General features: G+C 40.3%; 1 protein-coding gene across 2 annotated transcripts; it reads right to left on the reverse strand.

Moving 5' to 3' along the window:
• Positions 1-71: 71 nt before the first annotated feature.
• Positions 72-18,676, reverse strand: pla2g7 (phospholipase A2, group VII (platelet-activating factor acetylhydrolase, plasma)). Of its 2 annotated transcripts, none has more exons than XM_046298874.1 (11): positions 18,289-18,676; positions 17,660-17,787; positions 17,404-17,554; positions 17,131-17,224; positions 16,952-17,020; positions 10,791-10,965; positions 10,316-10,429; positions 4,441-4,532; positions 2,712-2,888; positions 984-1,132; positions 72-866 (listed from the first exon to the last, which is right to left on the reverse strand). In XM_046298874.1, the coding sequence occupies exons 1-11, from the start codon at positions 18,356-18,358 to the stop codon at positions 775-777; spliced, it is 1,311 nt and encodes a 436-aa protein (XP_046154830.1). In that variant the 5' UTR covers positions 18,359-18,676; the 3' UTR covers positions 72-774. The 2 variants fall into 2 exon arrangements, with proteins under 2 accessions (XP_046154830.1, XP_046154831.1); XM_046298875.1 differs by having other exon boundaries at positions 18,401-18,664.
• Between the last annotated feature and the right edge of the window lie 1,213 nt (positions 18,677-19,889).

The raw sequence follows: 19,889 nt of genomic DNA on the forward strand, positions 1-19,889 counted from the left end.
TTACTACAGAGATGGTTCATCTTCATAGGCCATTATGGTAATTTCTCCCCACAGAATAATTGATCAAGGACTCACAGTATCCATCATTTATAGTTGTATACAAATCAGATGCATTGGATTACAGTAGTGTAGAAATAAAAGTATTTCAGAATTGAAACGTTTGAGTGATCCAAGGATGTATTTGTGTGCCAAACAACTGAAATGAGTGTTCAGGTTGTTTTAGTGCCTAATGAATATGACACAGGTAGATTTAGGCACATTTATGGAGCTGGTTCAAAGGAATCAAACATTTCATCCTTGTGACCTGTCAATTTGCTATTTTTGTTGCGTCTTTTCAAGTAGTATTTTGCTTCAATCTGTGCAATCATGCTAGATACATAAATTAACCATCTAGGGGTCATAAACTGAAAGTCTTGGAATTATATTTCCAAAGACTCCTGCCTTTTCAAAATGGACTTAATATCCCATACAGGTGTAAAATGTTATACACTACAACCATAATTAGTTCAGGTACATAGATACTGTTGAGTGCAGTGTTCCTACAAAACCGTAAAACTTGATTAGCTTGACATTACTTGGAGATGCAGTATACCTCTCCAAGCAATCATAATTTGGTACTGGTGAAGACTGACTAGTAGAAATCACTGCTCTATTTGACAAATCCATGATTGAAACTACATTCAAGGCTCAGTGCAATAAATATTGGCACTTTGAGTTAGTGGAATTGGCTGGAAACCATGCATCCCTCTGAGGTTCATAGCGCATGGAACTGAACTAAGATATTTCAGTAACATTGGTGCCTGGAATGAGGTTGTGGTCCTTGCCCTCTATTAGATGGTCCCATTGATTGAAGTCTTTATCTAAACCTGCAAAACAAAGGCAAACTCGTTTTACAAAATCGAAGAAAAGCTTCTGCACACAATGACATTTGGACATGTCTGATGCACCTGTTGAACCAAATTAACTCTTGTACATATCCTTACCTAGATGTCTCTGCAGGAATGCTAGCGATGCTCTATTACAGAGATCGATGCCGACCTGAGGGTCGATCTCTCCTTTCAGCTTCAGGATCTTCCCTATCCAGTTGCCAGTCAGGAAGGTGAAGTCTGGGAAGCTCTGGTGAACGGTTCCCCTGTGGGGGAAGAAGAGAATATAAGATTACAAAAGTGTCCATTGTCATTTTCAGATTAAATAAATAAAACAATTCTTAACCCAACCCCCTGAGAAACAGGGTCAGCTACAGAATATATTTTTTTACATCATGATGTGCCCCTCATAACAATTGAGGCAACTGTATTCTTTGAATGGTGAACTGAAACCATTTAAAAAGTGAAAAGATCCTCCTTGGAAGGCAATAAACAACTGAGGTATTTATTGCACCCATACTGGTTTCAAAATCAGGAAGTGGCATTGTAAGCCTGACACGAGTTATAAAGGCCAGCAGGAAAGCAGATTTAGCAAGGGTGCTTGTTTGTTCTCTTGCATTACTCAACTGGACCAAAGAGGGCAACGCCGACATCACGAAAACGATGTGAGTGCTTCCATGGGACAGGAGTCAAATCAAATTTGATTTTGTCACATGCTCATAATACAAGAGGTGTAAACCTTAGTGAAATGCTTACTTACAAGCCCTTAACCAACAATGCTTTAAGAAGTTATGAAAAAAGGTGTTAATGAAAAAATAAAGAGCAGCAGTAAAATAGCGAGGCTATATACAGGGGGTACCGGTTCGCGGGGGCACTGGGTAATTGAGGTAATATGTACATGCAGGTAGAGTTAAAGTGACTGCATAGATAATAAACAGTAGCAGCAGCGTAAAAGGAGGGGTCTGGGTAGCCCTTTAATAATTGGTTCAGGAGTCTTATGGCTTGGGGGTAGAAGCTGTTAAGAAGCCTTTTGGACCTCGACTTGGCGCTCAGGTACCGCTTGTCGTGCAGCAGCAGAGAGAACAGGGTGGCTGGAGTCTGACAATTTTTATGGCCTTCCTCTGACACCCCCTGACATAGAGGTCCTGGATGGCAGGAAGCTTGGCCCCAGTGATGTACTGGGCCGTATGTACTACCCTCTGTAATACCTTGCAGTCGAAAGGCCGAGCGGTTGCCACACCAGGCAGTGATGCAACCAGTCAAGATAATCTTGATGGTGCAGCTGTAGAACCTTTTGAAGATCCTAGGAGATTGAAAGGCTTTGTCGTGCCCTCTTCACGACTATCTTAGCTCTCAACATGCTCCACTACAGCCCCGTCAATGAGAATGGGGGTGTGCTCGGTCCTCCTTTTCCTGTAGTCCACAATCACCTCCCTTGTCTTGATGAGGGAGAGGTTGTTTTGATTCTGGACAGCCAGATTACTCGCAAGAATGACAAGAAAGTGGCTCATTTCATCTTGTTCTTGACACCTCTTGTTTTGACTAATATGGCTAATCAAAAGGGAACCACCGCGCTAAATGGCTAAAATTCACTAGCTAGCTAACCAACAATTATACGATGTATTTCAGACTGTGCAAATGTATTTATGTTTTCAATAAACATTGGAGACCAAAGACAGCTTACAACAATTTAAGCCAACTGTGTCTGTTCTGCCCCATAGTTGCGCACGGATCGGTTTTGTTGCTAAACAACCAATCAGTCTATAGGTGTGGAAACAAAATCTACTAATCTATCGTCTTTCACATTGTCATCTCAGTAACAGTAAATGTATACTCTTTCCATACTTGATGGTGATCATTTTCCTCTGCATGGAGGTGGAGGAGGAGTCCAGTTTCCTCATGCGACTGATGTTCCCGGCCCACTGGAACTTCTCAGAGTTAATGAAGAAGATGGGCTGCTTTACCCTGACATAGATCTCTTCATCCAGGGGGAACATCCATGCGTCCAAGGCAATGCCACACCTGAGGAGATCAACATAAATATACAAATAATATTGTGAGTTCGGGGGGGTGCCCCAACCAGGACTCGATCCTGGGTCCAGCAACTGTCAACCCAACATCTTATCTGTTACGCCAAGAGATCTGAACTGCTTGACGAGGTTTCTAGGTGTTATGTTAAGGTTGCTGCAATAGTATAATATGGTCATTTCAGTGGTGGAAAAAGTATAGACACGTCAATAGAAAGTTACTCAAGTAAAAGTCTAAAAGTATTTGGTTCTAAATATACTTAAGTATCAAAAGTAAAAGTATAAATAATTTCAAATTTCTTATATTAAGCAAAGCAAACGGCACCCTTTTCTTGTTTTAAAAATGTACAGATAGCAATGGGCACAACAACACTCAGACATCATTTACACATGTACGGATAGCAATGGGCACAACAACACTCAGACATCATTTACACATGTACGGATAGCAATGGGCACAACAACACTCAGACATCATTTACACATGTACGGATAGCAATGGGCACAACAACACTCAAACATCATTTACACATGTACGGATAGCAATGGGCATAACAACACTCAAACATCATTTACACATGATGCATTTGTGTTTATTGCGTCCGCCAGATCAGAGGCAGTAGGGTTGACCAGGTATCATTTTGATAAGTGCATGAATTGGACCATTTTCCTGCCCTGCTAGGCATTCAGAATGTAACGAGTACTTTTGTGTGTCAAGGAAAATGTAAGGCGTGTAGTGAAGTGAATGTTGTGAAGTAAAAGTAGTCAAAAATATAAATAGTAAAGTAAAGTACTGATACCCCAAAAAACGACTTAAGTAGTACTGTAAAGTATTTCTACTTCAGTACTTTACGCCACTGGGTTAATTTAGCAAGAGAGCTAGGTACTTCTCTAGCACTAGAAAAACAGACTTAATTGATGTACGCCAACAACCATCTGAGTGATGTGATGGAAAATGTTATTGTGTGAAGAGACATCCTTGAAAATGTGCTTATTTTTCGTGTCATAAATAATCCTTGGTTCCTGCCTATGCTTGGTAAAGATATGAGAGGTGACATCACCCCCTCCTTAGGACCATCTGGCAGAATATGTTCTTTAAGATAGGAGACAGTGCCAGACACATGCAGGAACCAACCCTATGAACCATGCAAATATAACTTGTCTGTGTTAGCAGTATATAAGAGAACAAACAGGACTGCGCCGACAGAGCTCAGTTCAGACCGGTACTTTATGCATCTAAGTTTGACTGTGAGCTCTCCAGCTTTCTGTTAATAAACAATGATTCATTCAAGATTGATTTCATATTTCATATTAAAATTTTTCTTCTCTTCTTCACGGTAAAGTCTACACTTGATGTACTCTGCGCATGTGACAAATACAATTTGATTTGATTCAAACCCCATGTTCCAAGGAAACATTTTGAACCATCTCATCTTAATGTGCCATTTGATGAAATTGATTAGACTTTAGTAGAGAGGAAAATGTTATGAAGATGTGAAAACTGAAGCGACTTTGAATGTGATGAAATTGAGAGGGGTAACTCTTACTTGAAGTTCACGTCTTTGCAGAGGGCTTCTACCACTGTTGCTCCCCCAAAAGAATGGCCCATCACCGCTATCCGGCACAAGTCCATAGAGTTCTGGGGAAGAGGGAAGATACAGGGTGATGTCATTCATTACCAGTAACACCGGATATGATTCAAACAGCAGAAAAAGTTATCGTACTAAAAGTTTGAACACGAGATGACTGAATACCAATCGAACTTTCAACCAACATGCACAACTTGTAGGGCCTGTTTATTATCCAATGTGGAGGAATATGTCTAAACAGTTATCAAAACTGTCATTCAACAAATTAAAAACAGGTGGCCTTGTTTCTTTAGTTTGCTCTACAGTGGTTCACAAACTTTTTATAGTCCCGTACCCCTTCAAACATTCAACCTCCAGCTGCGTACCCCCTCTAGGGTCAGCGCACTCTCAAATGTTGTTTTTGCCATCATTGTAAGCCTGCCACATACACACTATACAGTACATTTATTAAACATAGAGTTTGTGTCACAACCCGGCTCATAAGAAGTGATAAAGAGCTCTTATAGGAACAGGGCACAAATAATAATCAATCACTTTACTCTTTATTTAACCATCTTACATATAAAACTTTATTTGTTCATCAAACATTGTGAATAACTCACCACAGGTTAATGAGAAGAGTGTGTTTGAAAGGATGCACATAGTTTTTTTTATTTTACCTTTATTTAACTAGGCAAGTCAGTTAAGAACAAATTCTTATTTTCAATGACGGCCTAGGAACAGTAGGTTAACTGCCTGTTCAGGGGCAGAACGATAGATTTGTACCTTGTCAGCTCGGGGGTTTGAACTTGCAACTAGTCCAACGCTCTAACCACTAGGCTAGTTGAAGCTAGAAGTTTACATACACCTTAACCAAATACATTTAAACTCAGTTTTTCACAATTCCTGACATTCAATCCAAGTAAAAAGTCCCTGTTTTAGATCAGTTAGGATCACTACTTTATTTTAAGAATGTGAAATGTCAGAATAATAGTAGAGAGAATTATTTATTTCAGCTTCAATTTCTTTCATCACATTCCCAGTGGGTCAGAAGTTTACATATACTCAATGAGCATTTCATAGCATTGCCTTTAAATTGTTTAACTAGAGTCAAACGTTTCGGGTATCCTTCCACAAGCTTCCCACAATAAGTTGGGTGAATTGTGTTTCATTCCTCCTGACAGAGCTGGTGTAAACTGAGTCAGGTTTGTAGGCCTCCTTGCTCGCACACGCCTTTTCAGTTCTGCCCAAAATTTTCTATAGGATCGAGGTCAGGGCTTTGTGATGGTCACTCCAATACCTTGACTTTGTTGTCCTTAACTTCTCTAGGGTAGGGGGCAGCATTTGGAATTTTGGATTAAAAGATTGCCTTCTACTCAGGCCCAGAAGATAGGATATGCATATAATTAGTAGATTTGGATAGAAAACACTCTAAAGTTTCCAAACCTGTTAAAATAATGTCTGAGTATAACATAACTGATTTGGCAGGCGAAAACCTGAGAAAAATCCATTCAGGAAGTAGGATTTTTTTTGTTTATAGTTTTCTATTCAATGCCATTACAGTATCCATTGACTTAGGACTCAAATTGCAGTATCTATGCCTTCCACTAGATGTCAACAGTCTTTAGAAATTGTTTCAAGCTTGTATTCTGAAAAATTAGGGAGTAAGAGCAGTCTGAATGAGTGGACCCTGCCGTGTCACAGAGCTTTTTCATGCGCACGACCGAGAGAGTGCCTTTCTTGTTTACCTTTTATATTGACAACGTTATTGTCCGGTTGAAATATTATCGATTAATTAGGCTAAAAACAACCTGAGGATTGTATACAAACATTGTTTGACATGTTTCTATGAACTTTACAGATACAATTTGGATTTTTTGTCTGCCTGTTGTGACTGCGTTTGAGCCTGTGGATTACTGAAGAAAATGCGCAAACAAAACAGAAGTTTTCGGATATAAAGGGAGACTTTATCGAACAAAAATGAACATTTATTGAATAAATGAATGTCTTCTGAGTGCAAACATATGAAGATCATCAAAGGTAAGTGATTCATTTGATCTCTATTTCTGACTTGTGTAACTCTACTTGGCTGGTTACTTACTGTTTGTAATGATTTGTCTGCTGGGCTTTGTTCTCAAATAATTGTTAAGGTATGCTTTCGCCGTAAAGTATTTTTTAAATCTGACACCGTGGTTGGATTCACAAGAAGTTAATCTTTAAACCTATGTGAAATAGTTGTATCTTTTCTGAATTTTTATAATTACTATTTCTGTATTTGAATTTGGCGCTCTGCAAACTCACTGGATGTTGGCCAGGTGGGACGCTAGCGTCCCACATACCCTAGAGAGGTTAAGCCATTTTGTCACAACTTTGGAAGTATGCTTGGGGTCATTGTCCATTTGGAAGAGCCATTTGCGACCAAGCTTTAATTTCCTGACTGATGTCTTGAGATGTTGCTTCAATATATTCACATCATTTTCCTCCATCATGATGCCATCTATTTTGTGATGTGCACCAGTCCCTCCTGCAGCAAAGCACCCCCACAACATGATGCTGCCACCCCCATGCTTCACGGTTGGGATGTGTTCTTTGGCTTGCAAGCCTCCCCCTTTTTCCTCCAAACATAACAATGGTCATTAAGGCCAAACAGTTCTATTTTTGTTTCATCAGACCAGAGGACATTTCTCCAAAAAGTATGATCATTGTCCCCATGTGCAGTTGCAAACCGCAGTCTGGCTTTTTTATGGTGGTTTTGGAGCAGTGGCTTCTTCCTTGCTGAGTGGCCTTTGAGGTTATGTCGATGTAGGACTCATTTTACTGTGGATATAGATACTTTTGAACCCGTTTCCTCCAGCATCTTCACAAGGTCCTTTGCTGTTGTTCTGGGATTGATTTGCACTTTTCTTACCAAAGTACGTTCATCTCTAGGAGACAGAACACGTCTCCTTCCTGAGCAGTATGACGGCTGCGTGGTCCCATGGTGTTTATATTTGCGTACTGTTGTTTGCACAGATGAACGTGGTACCTTCAGACGTTTGGAAATTGCTCCCAAGGATGAACTAGACTTGTCGAGGTCTACAATAATTTTTCTGAGGCCTTGGCTGATTTTTTTTTCTTTTCCCCATGATGTCAAGCAAAGCACTGAGTTTGAAGGTAGGCCTTGAAAGACATCCACAGGTACACCTCCTATTGACTCAAATGATGTCCATTAGCCTATCAGAAGCTTCTAAAGCCATGGCATCATATTCTTGAATTTTCCAATCTGTTTAAAGGCACAGTCAACTTAGTGTATGTAAACTTCTGAACCACTGGAATTGTGATACAGTGAATTATATTTGAAATAATCTGTCTGTAAACAATTGTTGGAAAAATTACTTGTGTCATGCACAAGTACTTGACAAAACTATAGTTTGTTAACAAGAAATTTGTGGAGTGGTTGAAAAACAAGTTTTAATGACTCCAACCTAAGTATATGTAAACTTCCAACTTCAAATGTAACTCTGCAATGATGGGTTGTATTGGAGAGAGTCTCAGTCTTAAATCATTTTCCACACAGTTTGTGCCTGTATTTAGTTTTCATGCTAGTGAGGCCGAGAATACACTCTCACATAGGTACGTGGTTGCAAAGGGCATTAGTGTCTTAACAGTGCAATTTGCCAAGGCAGGATACTCTTGAGCGCAGCCCAATCCAAAAATCTGCCAGTGGCTTCTGATTAAATTCAATTTTCACAAAACCACTTTTTGCAATTTCGATGAGGCTCTCTTGTTCAGATATCGGTAAGTGGACTGGAGGCAGGGCATGAAAGGGATAAAGAATCCAGTTGTTTGTGTAGTCCATTTCGGGAAAGTACCTGCGTAATTACGCACCCAACTCACTCAGGAGCTGCGCTATATCACATTTGACATTGTCCATAATCTTGAGTTCATTTCCACACAACAAATCATACAATGGAAATACCTGTGTGTTGTCCTTGTTAATGCAGACAGAAAAGAGCTCCAACTTCTTAATCATAGCCTCAATTTTGTCCTGCACATTGAATATAGTTGTGGAGAGTCCCTGTAATCTTAGATTCAGATCATTCAGGCGAGAAAAAAACATCAACCAGATAGACCAGTTGTGTGAGAAACTAATCATCAAGCAAGAGGTCAGACAAGTGAAAATGATGGTCAGTCAAGAAAACTGTAAGCTCGTCTCTCAATTGAAAAAAAAAGTCAATACTTTGCCCCTTGATAACCAGTGTACTTCTGTATGTTGTAAAAGTGTTACATGGTCGCTGTCCACATCATTGCATAGTGCAGAAAATACATGAGAGTTCAGGGGCCTTGCTTTAAGAAAGCTAACCATTTTCACTGTAGTCTCCAAAACGTCTTTCAAGCTGTCAGGCATTCCTTTGGCAGCAAGAGCCTCTCGGTGGATGCTGCAGTGTATCCAAGTGGCGTCGGAAGCAACTGCTTGCATGCGCGTTACCACTCCACTATGTCTCCATGTCATGGCTTTTGCGCCATAAGTACAGATACCAACACATCTTGACCATCAAAGTCCATTTGATGTCACAAAGCTGTCCAGTACTTCAAAATATACCATCTCCTGTTGTCCTGGTTTACAGAAGAGGATGTCTTCCTTAATTGACCCCCCATAAACGTAACAGACATATACCAGGAGCTGTGCCAGTCCCACCACGTCTGTTGACTCATCTAGCTGAAACGCATATAATTCACTGGCTTGTATATGAAGCAGTAATTGTTTCAAAACATCTCCTGCCATGTCACTGATGTGTCGTGAAACAGTGTTGTTTGATGAAGATATTGTCTGTATAGTTTTTTGGCCTTTTCCCCCAGGATTGTCCCAGCCATATTCGCAGTAGCAGGAAGAATTAAGTTCTCCACAATAGTATGAGACTTGCCTGTCTTTGCCACTTGGTAGCTCACCATATAAGACGCTTCTAGCCCCTTCTTATTAATGGTATCTGTTGCTTTTACACATGTCTTAGTACTCGAAAGTCGTCATAATTCTTGCTCAAAAAACTCCTGTGGCTTATTTTTCAAATTGGTATGTTTTGTTTTAAATGTCTGCGCAAGAGTGAAGGTTTCATTAAGTTGTGAGATAGTTCTTTTGCACATATAACATACTGTGGCTGAGGAAAGGCACTACTCCCAATATAAGTGAACCACAAATCAATGTAGTTCTCATCATATTTGCACCTCTTCAATGGTCCAATGTCCCTGTCTGTTGTTCGGTGCTTTCCTGGGTAAGGGGGCAGTAGCTCTTCGGCTGCATCAGATTCACAACTGTCAGTGTCCAAGCTAGCTGGGCTAACAACAAATGTAGAATTACTGATTCTAGCATTGGATGTGCTCATGGACGCAGAACAACTTGTGTCGTCGACAGGTACAGATGTAGTACTGCTGGTAGAGCTAGTATGTGTCTCTATGGACACGGGCCTTACTTTTCTTAACCATTTATCCGTTTTCGAGCTAACAGAATGAGCAACAGCTACATTTGGCCACATAGGGACCGTTAGTGGAATTCCCGTGGGAGATTAACGGTTAATGTGATTGGATGTTAATTATTTGACTAGGCTACCTGTATTTGACATTGTGTTGTTATTTCGTTGAAAACTAGATGGTTTAATTAGATTTTTGGCAGTGAAACGAGGCTACTCAGGCGGAAAAAAACCTCACCCAAATGTATAGCCCCGTTGGAAAATATAAATGGAAAATATATATATTTTTTAATGCGAATCACATTTTTATTTGGCGTACCCCCGACGGCATTTCGATTACCCCAGTTTGGGAACACCTGCTCTACATAAAGGGTTCACGTGGTGTTTCATTTGAGACATAAAATATTCACCTCCAAAGTCGTCCAGTCAAACTCTGTCTGAAGCACGTTCTCCATATTTTTTCCTGAGTTGATTTGGATGAGTGTATCCAAAGCCTTTATGCACTCGTCAGCTCGCTGTTTCACCTACAAATAGACAGTTCAATATTATGCTTAGTTCTCAAACACATGAAATTGTCTTCCTAACAGAATGCAATGCGGAGTAGTGGCTCAGTTGGTAGAGCATGGCGCTTGCAACTCCAGGGTTGTGGGTTTGATTCCCACAGGGGACAAGCACAAAAATGTATGCACTGGATAAAAGCATCTTCTAAATGACTAAAATGTAAAAATATAATACAAATGCAATATTCCATGTTATGGAAGTAGTGATATCACATTCATAAAACAAATGTATTACTCAAATGTATGGTCCTGAGGAATGGCTCAGACAAGCAGATAAAAGGGTCTACACATGATTACACCGAATGTGACATATTCAAATGTGTACCTGTTTATTCCTAAGGGGGAATTCACTCTCGCCTGGTTTCAGAGATCGGTAGTACATCCATTCCTCTACCAGGTTCTCTGGGGCCTCGGGGTTGGGTTTAGGCAGCGAAGCCTCATCTTTCTCAGGCTCTTGAGGCTTTTGATGGTAGAAGTATGTCGCAGAGGCAGATTCATCCCTAGAGTAAAACATCAAATAGATATCGTTCAGCGGCACCAATACTGACATTATATCCTTTCGGTTGTTGTACAATACTGACAGAGATCTGAAAAAAAGGGTTTTCTTTAAAAAAAGTACACAAGTGTGCTTTAATGAATAGGATATTGGAAAACATTGAGTACATGTATAATATTACATATTAAGTGAAAATAAACAGTAATGACATACATACATTACCAGTCAAAAGTTTTAAAACACCTACTCATTCAAGGGTTTTTCATTATTTGTACTACTTTCTACATTGTAGAATAATAGTGAAGAGGTCAAAACTATGAAATAACACATATGGAATCATGTAGTAACCAAAAAAGTGAAACAAATTAAAATATATGAGAATATATGAGATTCATCAAAGTAGCCACACTTTGCCTTGATGACAGCTTTGCACGCTCTTGGCATTCTCTCAAAAAGCTTCATGCATGATAGCTAAGGAATTCTCGAGGTTTTGCTGCCTGAGGTAGAGTATCTCATGATAAGCTGTAGACCACACTATCTACCTACCGAGTTTTCATCTGTATTTGTCGTAGCTGTCTACATACCATCACAGACTGATGCTGGCACTAAGACCACACTGAATGAGCTGTATTCCATCATAAGCGAACAGGAAAATGCTCATTCAGAGGCGGCGCACCTAGTAGCCTGGGACTTTAATGCAGGGAAACTTAAATCTGTCTTACCAAATTTCTATCAGCATGTTAAATGTGCAACCAGAGGGGAAAAAAACTATGGACCGTCTTCACTCCACACACAGAGATGCATACAAAGCTCTCCCTCACCCTCCGTTTGGCATATCTGACCATAATTCTATGCTCCTGATTCCTGCTTACAAGGAAAAGTTAAAGCAGGAAGCACCAGTGACTCGGTCTATAAAAAAGTGGTCAGATGAAGCAGATGCTAAACTACAGGACGGTTTTTCTAGCACAGACTGGAATATGTTCTGGGGTTCCTCCGATGGCATTGAGGAGTACACCACATCAGTCATTGGCTTCATCAATACGTGCATCGATGACGTCGTCCCCACAGTGACCGTACGTACATACCCCAACCAGAAGCCATGGATTACAGGCAACTTCCGCACTGTGATAAAGGGTAGAGCTGCCGCTTTCAAGGAGCGGGACTCTAACCCGGAAGCTTATAAGAAATCCTGCTATGCCCACCGACGAACCATCAAACAGGCAAAGCTTCAATACAGGACTAAGATCAAATTGTACTACACCGGCTCTGACACTCGTCGTATGTGGCAGGGCTTGCAAACCATCACAGGCTACAAAAGGGAAGCACAGCCAAGAGCTGCCCATTGACACAAGCATACCAGACGAGATAGACCACTTCTATGCTCGCTTCGAGGCAAATAATACTAAAACATGCATGAGAGCACCAGCTGTTCCGGAAGACTGTGTAATCATGCTCTCCGCATGCGATGTGAGTAAGACCTTTAAACAGGTCAACATTCACAAGGCCGCAAGGCCAGACGGATTACCAGGACGTGTACTGCGAGCATCCGCGGACCAACTGGCAAGTGTCTTCATTGACATTTTCAACCTCGCCCTGTCCGAGTCTGTAATACCTACATGTTTTAAGTAGACCACCATAGTCCCTGTGCCCAAAATCAAATCAAATCTATTTATATAGCCCTTCGTACATCAGCTGATATCTCAAAGTGCTGTACAGAAACCTAGCCTAAAACCCCAAACAGCAAGCAATGCAGGTGTAGAAGCATGGTGGCTAGGAAAAACTCCCTAGAAAGGCCAAAACCTAGGAAGAAACCTAGAGAGGAACCAGGCTATGTTAGAGAGGAACCAGGCTATGTGGGGTGGCCAGTCCTCTTCTGGCTGTGCCGGGTGGAGATTATAACAGAACATGGCCAAGATGTTCAAATGTTCATAAATGACCAGCATGGTCGTATAATAATAAGGCAGAACAGTTGAAACTGGAGCAGCAGCACAGTCAGGTTGACTGGGGACAGCAAGGAGTCATGTCAGGTTGTCCTGGGGCATGGTCCTAGGGCTCAGGTCCTCCGAGAGAGAGAAAGAAAGAGAGAACACTAAGGTAACCTGCCTAAATGACTACTGACCCATAGCACTCACATCTGTAGGCATGAAGTGCTTTGAAAGCTGGTCATGGCTCACATCAACACCATCATCCCAGAAACCCTATACTAACTCCAATTTGCATACCGACCAAACAGATCCACAGATGATGCAATCTCTACTGCACTCCACACAGCCCTTTCCCACCTGGACAAAAGGAACAGAATGCTATTCATTGACTACAGCTCAGTGTTCAACACTATAGTGCCCTCAAAGCTCATCAATAAGCTAAGGACCCTGGGACTAAACACCTGCCTCTGCAATTGGATCCTGGACTTCCTGATGGGCCGCCCCCAGGTGGTAAGGGTAGGTAACAACACATCCGCCACGTTGATCCTCAACACAGGGGCCCCTCATGAGGAGGGTAGTGCGTACAGCCCAGTATTTCACTGGGGCCATGCTTCCTGCCATCTAGGACCTCTATACCAGGCAGAGTCAGAGGAAGGCCCTAAAAATAACCAAAGACACAAGCCACCCTAGTCAGACTGTTCTTTCTGCTACCGTAAGGCAAACTGTACTGAAGCGCCAAGCCTAGGTCCAAGAGGCTTCTAAACAGCTTCTACCCCCAAGCCATAAGACTCTGAACAAATAATCAAAAGGCCAAATGGTTGTTATCATCTATGCATAGTCACTTTAATAACTCTACCGACATGTACATATTACCTCAACTAACCGGTGCCCCGCACTCTGTACTGGTCTTGCTATTGTTATTTTACTGCTGCTCTTTAATTACTTGTTACTGCATTGTTGGTTAGGGGCTCGTAAGTAAGCATTTCACTGTAAGGTCTAAACCTGTTGTATTCGGCGCATGGTACTAATACAATTTGATGAGGAATGCTTTTCCAATAGTCTTGAAGGAGTTCCCACATATGCTATGCACTTGGCTGCTTTTCCTTCACTCTGCGGTCCAACTCATCCCAATTGGGTTGAGGTAAGGTTATTGAGGCCAGGTCATTTCCTGCAGCACTCCATCACTCTCTTTCTTGGCCAAATAGCCCTTACACAGACTGGAGGTGATGGGTCATTGTCCTGTTGAAAAACAAATGATAGTCGCACTAAGCGCAAACCAGATGGGATGGCATATTGCTGCAGAATGCTGTGGTAGCCATGCTGGTTAAGTGTGCTTTGAATTCAAAATAAATCAGTGTCACCAGCAAAGCACCACCAAACATCACACCTCCTCCATGCTTCACGGTGGGAACAAAACATGTAGAGATCATCTGTTCACCTACTCTGTGTCTCAGAAAGGCATGGTGGCTGGAACCAAAATTCTCACATTTGGACGCATCAGACCAAAGGACAGATTTACACCGGTCTAACGTCCATTACTCGTGTTTCTTGTCCCAAGCAGGTCTCTTCTTCTTATTGGTGTCCTTTAGTAGTGGTTTCTTTGCAGCAATTCGACCACAAAGGCCTGATTCACGCAGTCTCCTCTGAACAGTTGATGTTGAGATGTGTCTTTTACTTGAACTCTGTGAAGCATTTATCTGGCCTGCGATTTCTGAGGCTGGTAACTAAAATGAACTTATCCTCTGCAACAGAGGTAACTCTGTCTTCTTTTACTTTGGAAGTCCTCATGAGATCCAGTTTCATCATAGCGTTTGATGGTTCTTGCGACTGCACTTGAAGAAACTTTAAAAGTTCTTGAAATTTTCCATATTGACTGACCTTCATGTCTTAGAGTAATTATGGACTGTCGTTTCTCTTTGCTTATTTGGGCTGTTCTTGCCATAATATGGACTTGGTATTTTACCAAATAGGGCTATCTTGGGTATACCAACCCTACCTTGTCACAAAATAACTGATTGGCTCAAACGCATCAAGAAGGAAAGAAATTCCACTATTTAATTCTTAACAAAGCACACCTGTTAATTGAAATGCATTCCAGGTGACTACCTCATGAAGCTGGTTGGGAGAATCCCAAGCAAGTGCAAAGCTGTCATCAAGGCAAAGGGTGGATACATATACATATATTTTGATTTGTGGAACACTACTACATGATACCATATGTGTTATTTCAAAGTTTTGATGTCTTCACTATTATTCTACAATTTAGAAAATAGTAAAAATAAGGAAAAACCCTTGAATGAGTAGGTGTTCAAACCTTTGACTGGCATTGTACATACATATAATTTGACATATTTGACATATTAAGTGTAAATAAACATAAATGTCATTAATACATACATACATATAATATGACATATTAAGTGTAGATAAACAGTAATGTTGTACATTAGTCAGAGATTGTCTACATATCACCAACACTTCCGTTATCACACTCACTTGTTTGGCTGACAAACCAATCAGATTCATACAGATTAGTTTGTCAGATTTACAGATTGATAAAACGACTGACAAACCAACCAGATTTACAGATAGATAAAATCAATCAGATTCCTACAGATTGATGACAAACCAACCAGATTCCTACAGATAGGCTGACAAACCAATCAGATTCCTACAGATTGATAAAACGACTGACAAACCAACCAGATTCCTACAGATAGATAAAACGGCTGACAAACCAATCAGATTCCTACAGATTGATAAAACGACTGACAAACCAACCAGATTCCTACAGATAGATAAAACGGCTGACAAACCAACCAGATTCCTACAGATTGATAAAACGGCTGACAAACCAACCAGATTCCTACAGATAGATGACAAAAAAGATTCCTACAGATTGGCTGACAAACCAATTCCCAGATTCCTACAGATTGATAAAACGGCTGACAAACCAACCAGATTCCTACAGATAGATAAAACGGCTGACAAACCAATCAGATTCCTACAGATTGATAAAACGACTGACAAACCAACCAGATTCCTACAGATAGATAAAACGGCTGACAAACCAACCAGATTCCTACAGATTGATAAAACGGCTGACAAACCAACCAGATTCCTACAGATAGATAAAACGGCTGACAAACCAACCAGATTCCTACAGATTGATAAAACGGCTGACAAACCAACCAGATTCCTACAGATAGATAAAACGGCTGACAAACCAACCAGATTCCTACAGATTGATAAAACGGCTGACAAACCAACCAGATTCCTACAGATAGATAAAATGTTTGATGTTAACACGTGTATTTGTTGGATTTACAACTGCACAGGAACAAAAAATAAATAATCTTAACTGAAATAGAGATTTTTCACTTGAAAGTCAACAACTTTCAAGATTAAATTATTCAAAATTCGAATTAATTTGGTTGGAGGCAAGTGATTCTCGTTTATGTGTAATATATCCGATCTGTGGTAAGTTACAGGCAAAAAAATAAATACAATTGAACCCGTTTTGAAAAGAGAAAACAGACAATTCTGCTCCATTGCATTCCATTGTTAGGTGCAAGAGTGACAATATATTTAACTGCATCTTTAACACAACACAAATGTGTAACACAACACAACACAATAGCCAGTTCAGTGCTGCTGAAATTCACAGAAGTCCACAGCAGCAAGCTTAACCTGTATAGGCTGTGGTGGGCTTTGGGCCATAACCCCATGACAGACAGGGTTAGGCCACAGACCAGCCATTATGCTATCCATATAGTACCAGCAGTCCATACTGATAAAAATGTGATGACCTAGTTTGTACCATTGTACCACTACTACCCTGAGATAAACAGGCAGGCCGCTCACGCCTGCTGCCTATACGAGGGCGACTGTTTGTGTATTTATGGAGAGTCCTATGTCATTGTTAGCTTAAGAACATTAACTGTCGACTGGAATCTCATCCCTTCCTCTGTCCATTAGATTAGGGAGCGCTTCTCAAAGTCTCTTTTCATGAATGAAGTGGACAGAGACTGTGTTTACAGTGTGTGTGTAGAGAGTGTGGAGTACCTGTGTTCCACTGATGCTACTATGAAGCCTTGTGAGGCCAGTTCAGTGCATATGGCTGAATATAAAGTTCTGGGAGAAAAAGAGGTGAGGCATAAGATCATGTCCATATAATAACATAATATAATGTCCATATAATAGAGAATGTACATGTAAGGCGAACAATAAACTTCTGTTTGTACCTGAAAGCTCCAAGTCCATGAGAGAAGATGACTACTGGATACTTCCCATTTTGTTTATATGAGCCATTCAGGGCAGCAGGTATCTTAAAAGATCCTTTATAAAACACCAGAAACAACATGTTATAACAACTCAAGCACAGTTTGTGATTTAATAACCTCTACTGTATACTACATGCAACATTGTAAATCTAGCCCACCTGAGTTCGATGTTCCAGGATCACTATAGCTAAAATAACTAAATGGTCATGTGTACCATAGAATAAAAGTATTTACCAAAGAGGTAATTGAAAATCTTTTCACTCAGGCCTCTGTTGATTTTCATGAAGTCTGCAAGCCCATAGAAATATCCTTTACATGGGATCCAGTCTGGTTTTTCAGCATTGTCGGACACTACACATGGATAGTATAACCTAAAGAATGTTCCCTGGTGACAGACAGTTTAAATGGTTGTTACCAGTTGGTTTGGTATTTGGGAAAGATACGTTTTCCTAGCTAGTAGGAAAATGAGAAAAATAACAACACTGTTTACCTCTACAGTATGATCCATCATGAAATCTGAACATCCCACAGCATTAGGCCCTTTTGCTGGTGGGATTCCCAGGTTGTTGCTACAGGAGTTTCCCATAGCTGCGAAGAGACTCAATGTGTACCTTTGATCTGTAAACGCATTAGAATGTCAGTTGAGTCAGCATGAATAAGCACATATCTAGATGGTAGATACGGCGTAGGAAGTATATTTCAACATTCTTCGTATATTACATGAGAGACTACAGTTCCCCAATAAAGGAGCATGAAGTCAAATGATGTGATGAATGCCAGCACCGAGCACGATGTCTTTGGATCCTCAATGTGTACATGTAGCTGACAGTTAAAACATGACATATAAATCATTAACTAACTAGCCACGACGCTAAGACTGATTTAGTTACAACCAACTAGATCATGGCATTAATGAATTAACATTAGCAAGTATGAACGAAATTGAACTAACGTTAGCTATCACGAGTAACTAGGAATGGATAGATCCCAAAAGTTTAAAACGTTGATTTGTGATGCTAGTTATAACTATTTAGTTTTTATAATATGGTTTACCTTTTAAAGCGAACAACTACCAATGACAAATTAGTTCGATTCAATTCAGTAACGTATCCATCATACCTGATCCTGTCCTTGACCACTGATAAATCTTCTTAGCTAATAACTGTATGAGTCCACCATTAGCGTACATCGACCTCTAGGTTGCCTGATAAAGTTAGTTAGAAAGACGTACCAGTTGCTCGTGGGTTGCTAGGTCAACATTATCAGGTGAAACCTGTTTAAAAGTACGTCATTCGGGAGTGGCTTCCTATGTGCATTCACTGTCTGTGGACACACATGTAGTAAGAGTTGGGTTAGACAAGTCGGGACTAGTGATGCACCAACTGATGTAGCTACTAGCTGGTTAGCTTAGCATTAGCACTTGCTAGCTACAGACTGCCTTCAAAAAGCATGGTCTCGTGTGTCTTCATGGCTTCTGTCCGCTGTAGTAGCAAAGATGCTTGTATAGCTAAACCACTACACCAAGATACACAACAACCGGTCGTTTTAAACGGGAACAAATGAGTCATAGTGGGCATAACCAAGCAAGGAGGTGGGCAGAGCCAAGCACGAGCTATCAAAGATCCGATTGGCGCGTACAATTTTATATTTGCATATTTCTGTTAGGGAACGTCTACTCTAAAGTGCGCGTGTGCAAAAACTCAATTCGCCTTTGCACTCGTTCTAAACAACGTAATTTGTTAAACATTTGGCAAAAGGTAACGTCTACAAAACCCGTCCACTCTGTTCGTAACATATTTTAGTTTGGGAACATAAAACTGTATTGAGATCAAGTGTTTAGTCGATGAGAAAATTTGCAGAATGTCGGCGAAAATCCATCTCGTTCCATCTACACCCACTGCAGGCCATTGGATTTCCTCTAACTATCATATTTGGTCGTGAGTGGAAACGCCAAGCAGATGCTTCACATCAATACATCTGGTGAAATATCGGTCTCATTGTTCTGTCGGTGATAATAGTATGGTTGGCAATCGCTTTGTAATTATTTGCATATTTATTGCATGACGCAAACATTGTACAGATCAATATGCAAATATCACAAATAACAACATATATATTTTTTCTTTTATCTACTGTGTTATTGACTTGTTAATTGTTTCCTCCATGTGTAACTCTGTGTTGTCTGTTCACACTGCTATGCTTTATCTTGAACCAGGTCGCAGTTGTAAATGAGAACTTATTCTCAGTTAGCCTACCTGGTTACCTGGAAAATAGATCAAAAAAGTATCTACAGTATTTGTCAAAATCGAACTTGTCTAATCGTGTAATATATGCTTTTTCAGTGTCTCTCTGGTTACCTGATTTTTTTTTTAATTACAGAAGAGTAAATAAATAAAACCAGAGTGACACTGAAAAAGTATGTATTACACGATTAGACAAGTTCGATTTTGACAAATACTGTAGATACTTTTTTGATCATTTTCTATGTATACCTTTCAAGGATGTTACCTAATATTCTAAATCAATTAGATCAATTAATAAATTCACAAATGATTGGCTGTCACTGTGTATGTAAAATAAAAAAATGTATCAAATTTGGCAATGCTTACAGGTTTACCCACCTTATCACTGATACATATTTTCACATCTATCTAAAATATTTCTACACTATCACTCTATATATATTAGTGATATATTACTGCATGTAATGAAAAGCTTGA

Source organism: Oncorhynchus gorbuscha, linkage group LG14 (genome assembly GCF_021184085.1).
Source record: "Oncorhynchus gorbuscha isolate QuinsamMale2020 ecotype Even-year linkage group LG14, OgorEven_v1.0, whole genome shotgun sequence".
Classification (NCBI taxonomy): domain Eukaryota; kingdom Metazoa; phylum Chordata; class Actinopteri; order Salmoniformes; family Salmonidae; genus Oncorhynchus; species Oncorhynchus gorbuscha.